Source organism: Anser brachyrhynchus, assembly GCF_964034855.1.
Source record: "Anser brachyrhynchus genome assembly, chromosome: 3".
Classification (NCBI taxonomy): Eukaryota; Metazoa; Chordata; class Aves; order Anseriformes; family Anatidae; genus Anser; species Anser brachyrhynchus.
Genome location: NC_137696.1, coordinates 20,643,326 through 20,660,901, shown reverse-complemented (window position 1 = coordinate 20,660,901; position 17,576 = coordinate 20,643,326). Strand labels below are relative to the sequence as shown.

General features: G+C 39.5%; 1 protein-coding gene across 37 annotated transcripts in view; it reads right to left on the bottom strand.

Annotated features, from left to right (window-relative positions):
- NRXN1 (neurexin 1) overlaps nucleotides 1-17,576 on the bottom strand; it is a 725,132-nt gene that overhangs the window by 40,751 nt on the left and 666,805 nt on the right. Inside the window, exon 1 of one of the 37 annotated variants that reach the window (XM_080583937.1) lies at nucleotides 8,417-10,239. The exons of 35 other annotated variants lie outside the window; for them this stretch is intronic. In XM_080583937.1, coding sequence (XP_080440063.1) covers nucleotides 8,417-8,449 — 33 coding nt within the window. In that variant the 5' untranslated portion in view covers nucleotides 8,450-10,239. Of the gene's footprint in view, nucleotides 1-8,416; nucleotides 10,240-17,576 lie in introns of those variants that run through there. One more of the 37 variants, XM_080583935.1, reaches the window with a different exon arrangement.

Genomic DNA, 17,576 nt, shown 5'->3' with positions numbered 1-17,576 from the left:
CACATAGCTTCTGTTTTACCCCTGAAAAATGTGTAACTCTAGTTATTATAATAAAAATAAAATGATAACTTAAAAAATGGCAGTTCTGAACATGAAATCAGCAAACTGAGAATTATTGGTGTCAGGAAAGAACCATCTGAAAAATGTTCAGTAATAAGAATCTAGCTTAGGCTAGAAGGGAGGTTAAGATGCCCTACTGTTCTTGGTTTCTTAAAAGGGACAACAGGACTGTCCAAGACTGGTTTCCCAATCACTGACTCAATTAAGAAATATTTTCACTTTCTGCAATGTATTTAATTCTCTCTTCCACCATCTCTGAGAATTTAATCAGGGCTTACTACACTGTTTTATGGAGTGCTCTTCAGGAAAATATCAACTGAGAAGTTAGGGGTAGCACATCTGTCCAAAGAAGGTACTCTACCTGAAATCAGTTTACTTAAATGCAATCTTTTTCCTTTGTATCAGAGCTGAGAGCTATCTGTGATCATTCTCAAATACGTAAGCTGTCCTCCACAGCTGAACCACTGCAGAGAAAATGGAAGGTTGCATATCATATATTTCTACAACTCTGCCTGAATAGTAGAAACCAACTATTCACTGGTCTTGACTTGACATGAAAATATGCACACACATATAAGTGCTGATGTTTTAGTATAAGACATGAAAAACAGGCACTTTGCAAAGCTTACCATGAACTGAACGTGGGTTAGTTAAATGGTGACACAAACGTGTAGGTGAAACTTTCTCCAAAATGCCAGAATAATGCTATTGACACTTGTTTTACACAATTCTTGCTTGGTTCCTCAAATTCAGCTAAAACTTAGAAGGCATCTGTTTGCTGTCACATTCAGAAATGGATGAGGAATGAGATGTTCCCAGCGTTGGATGAAGGAGCAGTACTTTCCACATCTCAGCTAGAAATACTGGTAATGCTTCATTCGACACCAATTTTGCAAGGAAGGAGGGCCAGGATGCCTATGACCCCCAGTGCCAAGCCCTTGTCTATCTGGATGTGCTTGGCTAACAGAGACGCAGACTCTAGCTTGGCATCTGAATAAAGCTAGTTACCAAGATGTGAGAGAACACTGTTTAACCAACATTTTTCACAGCTTCGGTTGGTCTTAATCCAGTTATCAACACAGCTAAGGCAACATCTTTCCATTTTGCTCCCTACAGCTCATCAGTAGTAGAGGCATATGACACGCACAATTAGTCTGATACACAACTGATGCTACTTATAGTTCATTCAAGGGGAATAATGTTATTTTCTGGGGTCATCTTACTATTTAGTAGTCTCGGATGGTCCTGTCTAATTAATCACAAGCAACTGAGAGTCTTCTCTTGGAAATGAAATGGATTACAGTTGAGGTAGGCTTTCAATGGCTATTAGGCACTTTACACTGCATTTTTAGATCACTTACCCGGGTTACTTTCAGTTGCTTTATTCCTACATACAACAATACCTGAGGTTGAAAAGCTGACTTTGATCTCTGAAGCCACCTCGATACTGGGCTATAAAAAGAATAAGAGAAAACCTACTAGAGCAGTCACGTCACAGTGCAAGAAAGAAGCAAGGGTCATGGATCAGCTGCCAAAGCCCCTCATCCTGCTGTTGCTGCACACTGCAAGAATGATCCCACTGTCATAAAAGCTGCTGCTCTTTCCTGTTTCAGATGAATCACCTACATAGCACTCAGAACAGATATTACATATGGTTAGGATGCAAGCAAAAGGGTCTCAAACAGACTTTTCCAGGACTAGGTTGACCACCTCAGTTGCTTATTTTAGAGTGCCAGAAAACAAAGATCAGACAAAGTGACAGATACACTCTTATGGACTTAAAAGTGGCTATTATTTCCATTTTGACTGTCTGCTATGCAAAACCAGTGAGATTTGAATGTCGGTCTGTATCCTTTCTGCCTCCTGCATTATCAGCAGTAACCCTGAAGTAGTATTTTGCAAGAGTTACCTTCATAGCCTTTTCAGATGTCTCTGCTACCATTTCACTTATATTACCCACATTTATATCCAGTAGAAAGGGGGATTATATTACATAGAAATATAAAATTTCTGCACAGGTGAAGCTGCAAAGGGGTGGGTTAGAGCTGATAAAGATGACAGTTGTCAGTGTAGTTTACAGAAAATTGTAGGGTCCTACTTTAGTATGCCTCTAGGTAAAAATCATGCAACCAGCAATTTAGCACTTAAGATGCAGAAATAAATTATGCTCATTCTCTCCTGGACATTTTGTGTGCCTTGACTGCTGCAAGAGTTAGCAGAAACTTCCTGCTGTCTATTAAGTTATCTAGGATAACTTAACTAAACAGAGAGAGGAGTAGCCAAAAGGCTTTTCTCTAAAATCCTTTCCTAACCAAAATTGAACAAAGCCAACCATGATTCAACATGCGCTGAATGCAACATGGGAATCCTGCAGAGATTCCACACTGGGCCAGGCTGAGTTTAAGCCCATATAACCATAGGATGCAAATGACATTTCTCAGGACTGAGCCCAAAAATGCACGAGTGAGTGCTGCTCCAGCACTGTGCCCTTTACGCCCAGGAAGAGAGGAGAGCTATTTCTGGCAGTGATGAAATGGGGGCTGAAATCAGTCACTAATGGTCACAAGGGACTCGGCAGATCCACAGACACAGAGGGCCTGGGGCTTCTCAGGCTGTTCAGGGCAGATGGATATCCTCTATGAAATCACAAGCTACATTTTTAGCTTGGCTTTGCAAACTGCTGTGAAGCTGGCATGCACCGGGGGAAGTGAGCTTGCCCAGGATGTAGCGCTTGACGTTGACCTCAGCGTCACAGAACATACATACATTTGGGAATAGAGCTTACCGGAGGTGGTTTTTTTTTTTTTTAACCATTCCACTGTGATTTTGGATGAGCAGTCTCCACGCCCCCCCATAGCCACCTTGCTGCTCTGAAAGGCAACAGACTTTTGCTCTTCCTCAAGCTCCATTATACTCAGCTCCTCAGTTCCCTCATCTTTGGTGCATTACTGACATTTAAACACCAGTATTTAATACACCTGTGTGGTATGTAACGCTGGGAATTTTAGTCCACTGTCACATCCCTGTTACTGAGGAATTGTAACATTAGTGAAGAACTCACTTAAAAACATACTTTACTCCTAATGGCCATATGAACTCCATTTGTGTACTATATTGTACAACATACTCTACACAAATAATGCACATTCGCTCATATTCTATGTACTCTGTGAGCATCACATTTCTTAAAGACCTTTTGGTCATGCAAGACAAAACAGGTGAAAACTAAAAGCCATCCTCCACTCCCTTGATACAGCTCTGCCCCAGATGCATTGTCTGCTTTGAGGGACCTTTAAAAATTGCTCACGGTCATAGTGCAGATGCAGAGACCTGGGTGATAACCACCCTTTTCTCAAATCTGAACTTGCTCGCAAACCTCACTGGCTTACTAGTTTTGGTTAACAGTTCAAAAAAACCTTTTAGACAAATTTCAAAATGCCCTGAAATTTCAAAATGCCTGAATACTCTAAGGTAAAGCAGCATTAAACAACACACAAAAACCAAAGTATCTCCCCCGGCCTCCAGTACAGAACAAAACAACAACAGCATACGTAATGATGTAGCCTTAAGATCTGATACTGAGAGTGAACTATGAAAGGAGTTTCAAAAAGAGGTAGAAAAGACAATGAAAGAAATCAGGAGAACTACAAAAAAGAAAAAATCAAATACAAAACTTATAGAAACTTAAAATACGTTAAGTCTCTATTTTTTGTAGCTTAGCTTTTAATGGTTTGCAGCCATATTATAGCCACGTTAGAGAAACCAACCAACAACAAGGGAGTAACATTGCATTTCTTGGTCACAATAATCTACTCTGTGCTGGAGTCCATAAGTTATTATATTCCTTTCTAGATTTTATTGAAAAACATACAGACAGACTTAAACCAGAAAGTGTTCTAACATCATGGGTGTTACAGACATTCAGTGTGAGAAATACCTTGTAGAGTTTTACACCATCTGAAAGATTCCCATTTATTCACTGGCAAGTAATCATTTAGTTCATGAGACGGAACTTAAAATGAATCATTTTGGTGAAAATGCCATCTTGCTCATTTTCCACTTCAGTTCTGATACACTTTTAGCAACAATCCACTAAGAGATAGCTTAGAATTCATATTCTATGCTACGTAGTGCTACTTAGACTTCTTCTGGGGATAACAAATCAATGACTTCGAAGTCAGTGAAAAAACCTCCATTGACTTTAAGGTTGACAGAATTTCACCCTAAATCCACCTTTTTTTGGAAACCCACCCACACTGCTACACAGGACTAATCTGCCTGTCCACAGATGACCAAATTAGCTGCACACACAGGACATATATTGTAAGCCCTGTCTTTTTCATATAGATTTTTAAGGCTGCATGCTTTTTTTGTTGTTGTTGTTATTGTTTCTTTGTTTTTTCCCCCTAACTACATTCTAAAACGTTAGTAGAGAAAAATAAGCAGTACTTCTTGCCACTTCTCTGTTTCATCTTCATACGGTACTTAGATTGAAAGTATTGCTTGAAGTTTCACCCAAACGGGATGGCAAGATAAGAGCTGAAAAAAGATGGACCCTATTTAACTGTGTGCAACTATATAACTAAATTTAATTATGAGTCCTATAGGAAAAAATAAAGTACAATTCAGATGCATACAATGAAAAAAAAAAAGATGCAATCCAGAAAAGCATAGCAAAATGCTATGATCATTCACACAATCCCATGAGACCAACCTCTCATACTTTTGTCATACCCTTCCTGAATCTGCTGCTTAAATCAGCTTTCAGGAGAAGGACAAAATACCCTATGGGTTGAAAAAAACATGTCAGAAACATTAAAATTAAAAAGGGAGAGAGAGAGAAAGAACAATACAGCCATAAATCCAGTTTCTGCTGGCTGAACATGCAAAGCAAATGTAAATTTTTTTATTTTTATTTTTTTTGGCAGAAAAGCTCATCAGTTAGTCACCCAAAAACCTTTGTTAATTTGCAGGAATTCATGCTCTTGAAACAAATAAATGACTACACTTTATATTGGTACACACAACTAGAAAGAATGATAAAATGTTTCAAGCTATTAAAAATGTCATCCAACAAGTTATAAAAACCACTTCCTGCTTATCAACAGGTTCCAACTGCCAAGCTTCTCCCTGGATAAGACTTAAATTGATGCTTTCCTCCACTAGTTACCTTGGCCATTAACTTGAATACACAAAACCCAAGCAAGCTGTAACACCATCAATAACCATGTGAAGACATAAGGAGGTCTAAAGACAGGGAACAACTGCTGTCAGCAGTGGCAATAGGTGACCCAAGGCAAAAGAATGTCAGAAGAGAGTGAAATCCTTTTGTGATACAAAGCTGCTTCAGTTTAAGAGTTCAGTTTACGTGGACACTGGAAAAGCACTGTAGTTGTCAGTGGTGGTAAACAGACTGTGGACGGATAAACTGACAGTGGTCCAAGATCTCCCATATATTTGGGTTGCAGCAGGTTAAATTGTTCCTTCACCTGTGTCAATAAAATACTCTCCCGACTGTATGTTTGTTACTTAATCTACCTGGCACAGAAGCAAGTTCAAAAGAATGAGATTTTTCTTTAGAAGCATCAGTATTTCAGTCTTCTGCGTGCAGCTGAGTACTTTGGTACTCCATGCAAGTACCTTTCCTAATGGCAACAGGAGATGGCTACACCTCCTCTGCATTTCCTCCTGGCCGTAAAGCTGTGCTGACAACTCATAACTTTTTATGTTGTCTCAGATGTGCAAGGTCAAAAAATAAATTCTCTCTCAGTGTGGCTGGGGTTCTTGCTAAATCAGCATTACTCCAAGACATAAAGCACAGCTGAGTTTTTAAACATTGTCCTCAGGCTGTTTGTCTCTCTTGAATTCCTGTTGAATATTGATTTGGGATTTAAAGGCCCAGCTGCCCACCTAATCAGGTTGCCCCAGTCTATACAAACTTTGACTGATTAATTGGTTATTTTAAATGCACAGATACCTCAAGGACTAAAGCGCATGGACAACATGAACTTTTCTTCCCTTGCTTTATGCCACAAGGTTTTAGATCAAACTATATCATTGCTGAAATACAGGCTTGTGCTTCAAGTTATGATCACTGACCAGATTTTTCTGTGTATTTCTTTTTCAGACGTATCTAAGGCAAATATGCCTACTAGCCTTAGTTATAATAAATCCTAAAATACCAGAAAAATCACTTAATATTAAACTTGAGACCACATGTTGGCTTGTGAGATATTCATAACTTTAGCAGACTTTACATTAAGCAAATGGAATTCATTTTATACATGTCATCTGGATGCATCTCTCCACAGGTGAGCTACCATTTAGGCAGGTTTAATGGACAATTCCTCAGGCTGCCCTAGCAATTACTCCTGCGCTGACCTGGAAGGATCATTAATATCAGGGAGTCGAGAGGTAATTCAATTTCCATGCTGGCTCAGCCCTAAGCTTCTTCTAAGTAGATGCTGTCGGCTGTGTCAAATTATATATGATGCCTAGGTGATGCAGAAGACTATTAGAAGTAGAGCTGGGAATGACAAACTCTACTCACAAAGTTTTCAGCCTGAACTTGGACAATGGCCTAAAATAACAACAGGCCACAACCATTTAGCATCAGGAAACTCTAGCAATGACCCAAAATATTTTATTTTTGGGTACGATGCTATGGGAAGAGCAAAACCAGGTAAGAATTAACCCAGGACGATAGGATAAGAGCCACTTTGCAGAGTTACATATTGAGAGATTTAAATGCATAATGAAAAAAATGACTTACTGGGAGAACTTTGAGGAAGACCAGCTAAGAAACGCAAACAGGATTACACAATATACCAGGTACATCAAAATTACAAAGTTTTGACCCTCAACACCACAGCTGCGATCCAAAAGAAAACAAAACAACAAACTCAGCTCCAATTCATCAGGTGACTTTTTTTACAAACATGCCATGAAATAACCTCCCCCATCCTCCCGACCGTAAATCCCCTCAACACGCTGGTTACAACCTGAAAATCAGGATAAATCTACCAACCATCTTCCACACTTTATTATCCTCAGATTCATTTAAAAGAAAAAGTGTCAGAAAAGCCTTTCCCCTTTACTTTCTGCCTAGTGAGTGGAAAATGAGACATTTTGTACAGACAGAAGCTGCTGCTGCCCCTCTTTAAAAGTCCCTTTACATCATTCGGCAAATCTTTTTTTCACCTTTTTCTTTGCCCACTATCACGACACAACCATCCCACCTGATGCCAGCCCTGGCTTTGCCAGGAGAATTCCCATGGTGCCTGTGCCAAGGCATTTTAACTCTTCTTAGGAAGGAAAAGGAGCAAGCAAACACCAAACTCCTCCTCAGAGGAGCTCAGCACTCTCCCATAAACACATACCTCGCAGCTTGTTTTCAGGTAACATGGAAAGCTTTGGAATCTATGCTCTTTTCAATTAGATGCCTTGGAGGTGTTTTTTTTATTATTATTATTATTATTTTCCTTATAAATAAATAAATTAATACCCTTGCTCTTTGGTGTTAAAAGCAAGCAAATAAATCATCAACCCTTAAAAAATACACAAACACTTTTCATTGTAATAAACATGCAGCGATTTACCCTCCCCCAGAAGATTAGAATGAACTCCTTTAAAAATGAAGCTACTTTGCATTATATATCATGAAATATTAGTCAATCAGATATAGTCATTCATTTGTATGCATTTTTTCTTATCAAAACATGCATATAACTCACAGAAATTCCAGTAGTACAAATGCTCACTGAAACAAATCAAATCAAAACAAATACACACATACGTACACACACATACACGCATATTCTGAGCCAAAATGAAAAGCATGCATGGTCAGGGTTTAAGCATCATTTAAGCCAAAATAATTGCTAGATTATTAAAAACAAAGCAGCCTGGCAACTATTTGAAGCAGTTTTTATTCATGCTTTTATTTAATTCTTCTCAGTTTTCCTTTCCTTTATACTCATTTGCAGCAAACATGCTAAAAAAATCCCTATTGTTTAAAAAAGCAGCAGAGAAAAACAGAAGTATCCATGCTCAGGGTACCAAAGCATTATTTTCTTGGAACAGAAAACAAAACAAAACAAAACAAAAACACAATTTAAAAGCTTTTCTATATTTAAAACAGATATCGTGCAGAAATTTGATCTTAATATTAATGACATGCAATCTCCAAGGAGACATAACATATTCTAATTAAAAAAAAAAAGTCATATTCAGTAATCGGTGCAAAAGCCTTTTTTTTTTTTTTTTTTCCCCTCGCTCTCAGACTAATGGTATCTTAAACCCTGCATGCTGCAGTGCTTCGCCTGTGCTCTGCATCGGCTGTGAGAGAAGAAGCTACCTGAGAGTTTTCACAGTGCCATCTCATATCCATGTCTGCCTGGCTACCCCTGCGTGCTTATAGCTTTTTTTTTTTTTTTTCAATTTTTTTTTTTTTTTCTCTCTCTTAATTCTTAATGGAAAATCCTAGGAAATTTAGTCCATCCTCTGAAATCAATACTGGTGACAGGCGCGCTCCCTGCCTCCGCGGGAGCCGGGGATGATGGATCGCCTGCGCATCAGCCCGCCCTATCAGTGCCCCGCACTCGGGCGGCGCCAAGGCAGTGGCCGCGCCCGGCGGCGCGCAGCGGGGACCCGCCGCGATGCGGAGCCTCCGCGCAGCCTCGCGCTGGGACCGGGAGGGGATGGAGAGAGGGGGGAGAGGGAAGGGGAGAGCTGCCCGCCGCCCCCGGCCCCTCGTCTCCCGCGGTGTTGTCGGGTGGAACCGTTCCCGCGGCTTTTGATGGAGCTTTAGGTGTTGAAGGGTGTATAATAAGGCTGAGCGCACAAAATGACACCGCAAAATAATAACAACAGCAACAGCAATAATAATAATAATAATAATCCGCCGAAACCCACAAAATGAAAAAGCCTGCCTTCATTTTGAAATCTCTCCCCACCCTATCGAATCTCCGACCCAACACATAAACATGCAGCAAACGCAGGGCTGGCTATGGGAGCTACAGTAATTCTTCCGCAGATATGAGCATCTGGATCACCTTATGGAAACCTTTTCTGTAACGTACATCCGTTATCACCGACCACAGTGGGAAACAGGATCGATTGCACAGCTTTGTGTGGGGAGCAAAACGCTGGTAGCAGCCTTGACAAAGAAAGCCACGTGTGAAAACACTTGGGTCAAGCCAGTCAACAAACCAAACCAAACCAAACCAAAAAACCTCCAACTATATTATCTATTCAACAGATACCTTGTAAAATAATACAGCTTTCCTGTGATCTGCCCTAGTGAGTGCTTTCCTCTTCTCCTTCTTAACAGTTAGAGTGAATCCCGGCAGCTATGAGTTTAAAGTTAACACATGACTCTCCTGCAGGACTTTTCCTACATCCCCTACAACAACACAGAATAACAGATGTCTCCACTAAGGAAGATGACAAGCGATCTACAAAAAAGTTGGGTGACGTGAGCTTTGCAGTTCCCTTCACAGGAGCTCGGTGATGATAAGGCTGTCCTGACACGCATCTGTTTGACAAGCATCATGTGTTGCACATTTCATTGCTTACTGAGTGTTCCCTTCCCTTTGATTCTGATGTTATCCAGCTCAGTACTATCTTCTGTTTACAGTTGATTGTCCCTTTACTAGTAACGAGCCTTTGGCAGCAACTGCATCAGCCTGAATCTCACATGGTTGGGTCTATCTTCTTTAACTGTACGTTTAATCTAGTTTATCTTAAATTCTAAAGGCATTTTGAAATTGCAACGGCAGTTGATAAAACACATGTCCACATGCAAATTACTGCTAAAGGCCAAGTCACATGGCAGTGAAACAAAACTAGTGCTATGTCTTTATAACCTCAATATACTTCTTCATGGGGGAAAAAAAAAAAAAAAAAGATGAAATGGATTAATAAGGTCTCCATACGAGAAAGTTCTTCCTCCTCAAAACACAGAGCCAGGATTGACCCTCAGCTATGGGCAGCGGCTCAGCTTATTTGGTAGGCTTACACAGCAGTGCCTAGATTTTTAATATTCAGTCACAAGAACATTCAGCCACAAGAACATGCAATACGTGTCTGCAATTTTCTTTTCCCTATGAAGTGATGAATAACCACAACAACCCAACTAGATAGCAGCAAGTCCACTTGCTGGACACAGCTGCTGTCTGCATACATTTGTTTGCTGTAATTCAGTCTAAACAAAGATAGCAAATGCTGAAATAAATGCATGGCTTGTAGGAAACAAGGATATTGTTTGTTAAATGTCTGTGCTACACGGCAGTAATTAGAGACAAGTCTCTGGCTAGGGCAAAACCTGACTCTTGACCCTGAGACTGGCAAACTTCAAGACAATCTGCAAGCATATAGCACAGAAAGCACTAACTCAACTCTTTTTATAAGTTTTCTTTCTTCTAGAGTGGGTTAACAAGATAAAGTGGTTCTGGACCTGGACATTATGTTTTTACAGCTGCCACAGTTATATATATAATATATATATAATTCTCTCAACACTTCCACTTGGAGCAATTCTTGGCCCTCCAAGGAACACCCTAAAAATCCTGAGATCTCAGCTCTGCACCTTCCCCCTCTGTGAAGATGGCAGAGAACTCCACCAGACCATAATTGTGTGGTCACTTTTCTTCTCAGGGACTATAATAGAGGGTAACAAAGACAATGCTGATGTTTGCAGCTGTGCTCTGACCACCCTTCTGGCATCAGCATCAGTCTCCCTGGGTTGCCTGACAATAACCCCAGTCGAGATTGTTCTCAGTGAAAGGAGTTCATCTGAGGGAGAAAAAAAGAAAGAAAGAAAGAAAGAAAACTAGTCCTAAATGAGAATAACAAATACCATTTTAAGTGATCTAAATGATGGGATCCTTTCAGATTTACTGAGTAAAACTTTCTTTAACCCTAGCACATGCCTTCCTGAAAGACAAGACTAAATTATCTGTAATATTTTTCCTGAGGCAGTGTTTTTCAGTGGCGTGATTCCACAATAATGCTATTAACAGCCATTGACTACCGTATGTCCTATGTGATGTTATTTAAGGGGACAAATGTAGCAACAGTGGTATGAAGGAGGGATGGCAGATCCCAACTCCTCTCAAATGCTGAGCTGATGTTTGTAAGGATGGGATGCTGTTTGGGAGGCTTTGCTTCAAGTGCTAAGAAAAGTGCTGCACAAAGCAGCTTGCTGTGAGCCACATTTGGTCAGAAAGGTACAACATAGAGATACTGGGTGCCCGGTGTGAATTGGCTCCGGCCACCAGCAAAGAAACAGATCATTGTGGAATTTATCCTGTTTATCTTGCTTATGGGACCTGACCTTTACATTTTCAGTGATCCATGGAAATGAAGAACATCACTTCATCTAAACAGTCTTGGGGTTTTTCTTTTTATGAAAATGTAGCTGTACCTACATCATGTGTGATACAATGTGGTGTGATACGGAGATACAATAGACAATATGGTTACGATAGACTTTGCCAACAGAATCTGAAGACACTGTAAGAATTATGGGCTCAGCAGAGCAAAGCAGTTGAAAACGTGCTTGACTTTACATGTATTTGTGAGTTTACATTGAAGCAAATTCCTGAGTGCTTTGTTGAATCAAGGCCAAATATATATATATATATATAAAAAACAAAAAAAACCCTAAATGCACGGATGCGATAAACCTGAATTTGAATATACACTCTCAAGTTGTACTTGAGAATTTTGCTGAATGTACATATTTTGCCAAATACATACAAAATACCACTTGAAAACCTGCTTGATGATGCAGTGAGGGATAGCAAATGAGTGGTATAGCACATATTTCATACCAAAGGAGATTGTTGTAAATATTACAAAGACCAACCTATATAGTTATTAAAATGAAGTAACATCATTATGCTTGAAAAACCTACAAAAAAGACATAAAATCCAACACACACAGCCAAGAACAAAAGTCAAATTTGAGATTTGATTTCAATCTGATATATATTATATTAATTAGACAAGAACTGTACAGACATATCACCATTAAAATCCTTGCTACTGCAAAGAACAGAGTCAAAACTTATGCAATTTATCAAGGATAGAGATTTACCCAAGAGCAAAAATGATCCCTTTTTTCTGCAAGATTGCAAGATACCATTTTATCAAAAACAAACAAAGAAAAAAGTAAACAAATAATAATAATAATAAAAAAAAGTGGACCTCCAATTCAGCCAAAGGTAGAGGCCCTAAGTTTTTACACCTCAACCTAAGGATGGGCACAAATGAAGCAGCTACAGAGAGTGAAGCTTTTAAGATATAATTATTTTCTGTATCAACAAATAACATACTTAAACCCCGTGTGATGAAAAACAAAAAGCATGTGATAGTTCGCATGAGTTTATCAATAAGTCCGTATATATGCAAACGTTGGTACAATCCTAGACAGCCACTTCACAGGCTGAAATATATTACTCAACACTTCTAATGCTCTTAATGAATGTGAAAGTCATGTGAGTTTTACATATAAACTTCTGAGTGTCCTTAAGAATTACACTGGCATTTCACATTGAGAGTTGCATCTCTCTCATGCTCAGGTGGCCCTCCACTGATGCCCAGTCACCTATAAGTCCCCAAATACTTGGTAGGAAACACATTTCACTTTGAGGCATATGTGGATTTGCAATCTACCTGGGGGGGGTGTGTGTGTGTGGTGGTGGGGATTTCAGAATTATGCATACACAAATTCATTCTTATCCAGAGAAAACAGGGATTAAGGAAGTAGTCTTACTTAGTCACAGGAGAGATGGGACAGAATTTGGGATGTTGTCAATGTGACACCTTCTTCGCTTTCCCTTTGGAGACTTCTGCAAGACTCCACTCTGCTAAACTACCCAGCTCTGAGAAATAAATGTCAGTGTCAACACTTTCTGTCATCTATGTAACACTTAGCGTACTCTGCACCTGTGACAAAATTATCCCCTTCTGGCAGGAAGTCTGTAATCTTGTTCCCAGAGGTCTGAACTTCCCCATCATGCTGTCAGCCAAACGGCGCCTATCAGGCCAGCCTGGGGATACCTCTGTTCCCACAGATCTTGGGAAAACAAGCTTGACAGTGATGGAAATCTTTAAGAGAACTTCCTTCCCCCACTTGAAAGGTCAAGATCCTTCTTCTTTAAGCAAATTGAAGCAGAAAAAAAAAAGTCTTTCGGGAAAAAAATTACCCACTCAAGAAACTATAATTTAGATCAAACCTACCTGTTTGGAGCTAACAGCTGCCATCAAACTTGAGTCCCAAAACCTATGCTGCCAAGAAGCAAATTAAATGTCTTTTGCTGGGCATACATATATTTTCATTCTCTGCTTCCTATTACCTCCTACTTTTCATTTCTTACCTGTCTTTCTGCTCTTTCCAAATCCTCATACACCTGGTTAATCAACACAGCCATAATAATACACAGGGACAACTTGATGATTTACAGCTATTATGCTAATTATACAGGGCATGTTTATTTTTTTCTCAATTGTCTCCATAAATCACATTTCTTACCATTCCAAATATTAACATTACCTGATTGTTCACACCTATCTGGTTTAGTTGTAAGTCCTCACTATATTTTCCAGGTGGAGGGGACAAACGTTACGCAAAGATACATAGATACAGAGTTAGAAAGGGGGAAGAAGTCAGCTATTCATACTGAAACCTTCCCAAGGATGATTAAAAGCAAACAGTTGAAAACCAGCATTTTTGAAATGGCAAAATTAAAAATTGTTGGAAGCATGTTTAAAGCTGAACACCTGTAGCACAATGAGGAAGCAACTGTGCCCCTAGACAGATCCTATCTACAAAAGCAGATACTAAGAAACAGTGTAAGATATACCCCACTGGAAAAAAAAAAAAAAAAAAAAAGATCATTTGAGAAAACCTCAGAGCAGCAGCATTCTGAAATTTTGGAGGTATCATGCCCACACTTCGCTAATTAAAACTAACCCAAAATGACAATGTGTAATTATTCGCAAAGGTCCATTTCACGCCTATATCTACGCAAGGATACCAGGTGTGACACACAGATATCAAGGTGAGCATTACATGAGGACAGCACTGAGATCACCCCTCAAGCAATGTGGGAAGCATTAAGGCTGCCTTTACTAGCACCTGGCTGTCCATTGTCTAAAAGTCTTACAAGGACATCATCTGACTTGACTTCTGCACAGGCCACAAAGTCTTAATTCTTCCCAATGGGGGATTCTTGGGGGCCTCTCTGCTTCTTTTTTTATGGAGGCACCAGGAACACAGAACGGTGATGTACTCGATCTCTTCAATGTGTCATTTTAAACCAACACCCAGCAATTTTACAGGTGGTGTTCTCTGCCCATCATCATTTTATCCATTTCAGCGGATGTAGTTCAGGCCCTGCATTTGTTAGGGAACCTGAATTATCTCCAGAGACTCAGAAGGGTGGATGAGTAGAAGAGAACCTCTAAATTACACACAGATTCTCTTCTCCTGCAAACAGCAATGTGATCCAAAGGGGAGGGGAACAGGAGCTACCCTCTAGCATCTGCACGATCACATGAACAATGTATGCTTCCCAGAAAATGGACAAGAAGTTGCAATGGGGCGAAAAACAGAAGTCAAAGGGGGAAATAAGGAGAGAAGCACACATCTGACTTTCCCTATGACTGTGTTCTGCAGTTTTTCAAAGAGTAGATTTTTTCTACCAAATGAGAAACAGAAAAATTAAGAAAAATAAGTCTTTTTTCTCTTTCCTTCAGGGTACATAATGCACACCTGTGTGTGTACAAATAAATAAACTGGGAACAACTGCAATGAGGCTATCTTGTAAACAACGAAAATATTTATGCCTTTTCATACCTTTGTCAACATTTGATTCGATACATAAATGTTTTAATATGATAGTGTATTTCACAAATAAATTGGTTCAAAACAATTCCCTCCTTAGTTACACTCTGGGACTTCCATCAGCTTCAGCAGCATGCAAGGCAGTAAAGACTTTACCCCCTTGTGTCAGCCTCCTGCATGGATAGCAGGAGCAAGTGCATACAACACAATGTATATGGGGTGATGAAATGCGTACCATATGACAACAGATAGCAACTGTTAGGAGGGCAGTAACAAAAGCAAAGTCTCTTACTTTCAGTGTATTTGCTCTAAGTACGACTTCGCCCTGTTCCATCAGAGCCACTTGTAGGAGCTGGGGAATTCTTGTTGCTATTCCACATTTATAAAACTGTTTAAAACTAAGACTAACAGAGCAGAGAATGCAATATACTTGGTTTGACTGATTCGGATCTTCAGTTTTCTAAAACCTTCCTGGCTGAAAGAAGATTGCTTTATTATTTGTTCTACTTTAAAATCATACCATTTCAGAGACACCCACATAACTTAGAAATAGATGTACAAATACGTTAATTTTTGGCCTTGCTACATTTTACAGAGTGGGAGTATAAAGAAAAAAATAGAATGTGAAACTTTCCTCCTAAATTAAAGGTTTCATATCCTAATAAATAATTTCTTTGGCTGTTAGTAAACGCTTCCATTATCCTCTAATGTGGAGAAGCCCACAGAGACTGGGTGTCTGCTGCTGCCTCTTTAATAAGAAACCTGTTTTGACTGTTCTGTCAGGTAAACAGCAGAGCCAGAGCCCTATCTCTTTTCTATGCTTTGCAGAAAAATAAAGCAGCTGTTGAATAACTACTCAGATGCACACAAAAGCTCACATAGTGTAACATTGGCTGTTCATCCATGCCAGAAGACAGAGTGGTTATCCCATGACCCTAGGAATGCTTCCTTGAGTTGGGGAGCTGGGTCTTTATGGAAAGGAGGAATGACATGAGTAACAGATTCAAGCAGCAGCATCTGAAGGTAGCTGAGCCTCCCATAAGGTGACAGGGATGGGAACACAGAGAGAAATCTTCAAACGAAAAACTAAATGGGTGCAGTTGTGTACTGGTTATCAGAAGGGCTCTTATTGAAGGCTTAGGGGAAGAGCGCAAAACTAGTGAAGGAATTCACATTTAGCAGATACTATCTTGCTCTGACATCAACCTCTTGGTGAAAAGAGATGGAGGAGACTGGTGGGTGACAAGACTGCCCATTTACAAAGCACCAAACTGCTCACCAACCTCTTTGCCAGCAGCCAGGCTTATAAGTAAAGGATTTTATCATGGAAGAAAACCAGGTAAAAAAAAGAGAGCCATGCAAACTATACCCTAGTCAAATCAGTTCACAGGTGAAAGCAGAAGCAATGGGAAATGCTTCATTTCTGAATGAGAAACTCATATTCTCTAGAAAGGCATAACACAACAGGAAATTGAGCCCTTGGTACTCAGACAATAAAACAAAAGAAATGCAACAAAAAGAAATTTGAATACTTTGTGAGAATTAGAGGATTTTCACACACTAATTAAATTACTGCTTTAGCTCAGCTGTTTTGCCAGGGGCAAGAACTATATAGAGGTTTGTTTTTTTTTGGAGAATAATGGTTGGTTTTGCTTGAAGTTCATAGTATTTTAAAAATAAAGGCTAGGGAAAAAAAAAAAGAGAGGTATACACAGCTCACAGAAATACAGGGAAAATCTTCTTTGGACTATGGAAGAGGCATGAAAGGGCAAAGGAGAAACTCTGGTCTCACTGAAATCAATAGCAATTCTGCCAGGATTTAAATCTTTAATTTTCCAAAAATCTTGAAGTCCAGCCTCTGCTTTCATACCTGTTTGGGAAGCATAGTCACCTGCAAAACCAAGTGGGAACACACTTTCCTCTAGCAAGCACTGCTGCCATCACCTTGGCATTCAGCAGTAAGGAAGGAGAGGATATCAGCACCACTCTCCTCTCAGGCAAGACCCTTATGCTTGTAGCTCTGCTTCCTTAAAATTTTCACACATATCTTTTGTTGTTAAAGAAGCTAGTTTGAAGGGGGAGCACAAGCAATGCATTGTTCTTAGGGAAGACCAGAGGTAATTTGATACGTCGAACCAGCACTGAGGAATGGGCTGCAAGTGCAAAGGCTCCATTACCTACTGATGTTCACCATTTTTCAAGCTAAAACTGTAACACATTATTTGTATTGATTTCTATCAGTACGTACCTAGTTAAAACAACAAATTAGCCATGATTTTTTTTTTTTTTTTTTTTTTACTACAAGACATGAAAACTCAAAAACATATTGCTCACCATGATGTTATTCTTCCAGTCCACGTGCAGGATATTGCAGGAAAAAAATGAGTTATATTTTTTGGCTGATTATCTGTCAAACAGTCTGCTTGTGCAGGTCACAGTTCTGTAAGCAGTCGAATAAGTTCAGGATGATAAATTCGGAATTACAACACTCATGGTACAAGGCCACACTTGGGCATGTATACCCCTACACTTTGGAAACACCCTATTTGTTTTCTTTATTGTTTACTATCAAATCTTCTTATTTCTCTTTCATGCTAAGAGACAAGTAATTAGAACTCTACTAATCAATAGACCACTTTATTCTCCAGTGCAGCTCTGAATAATC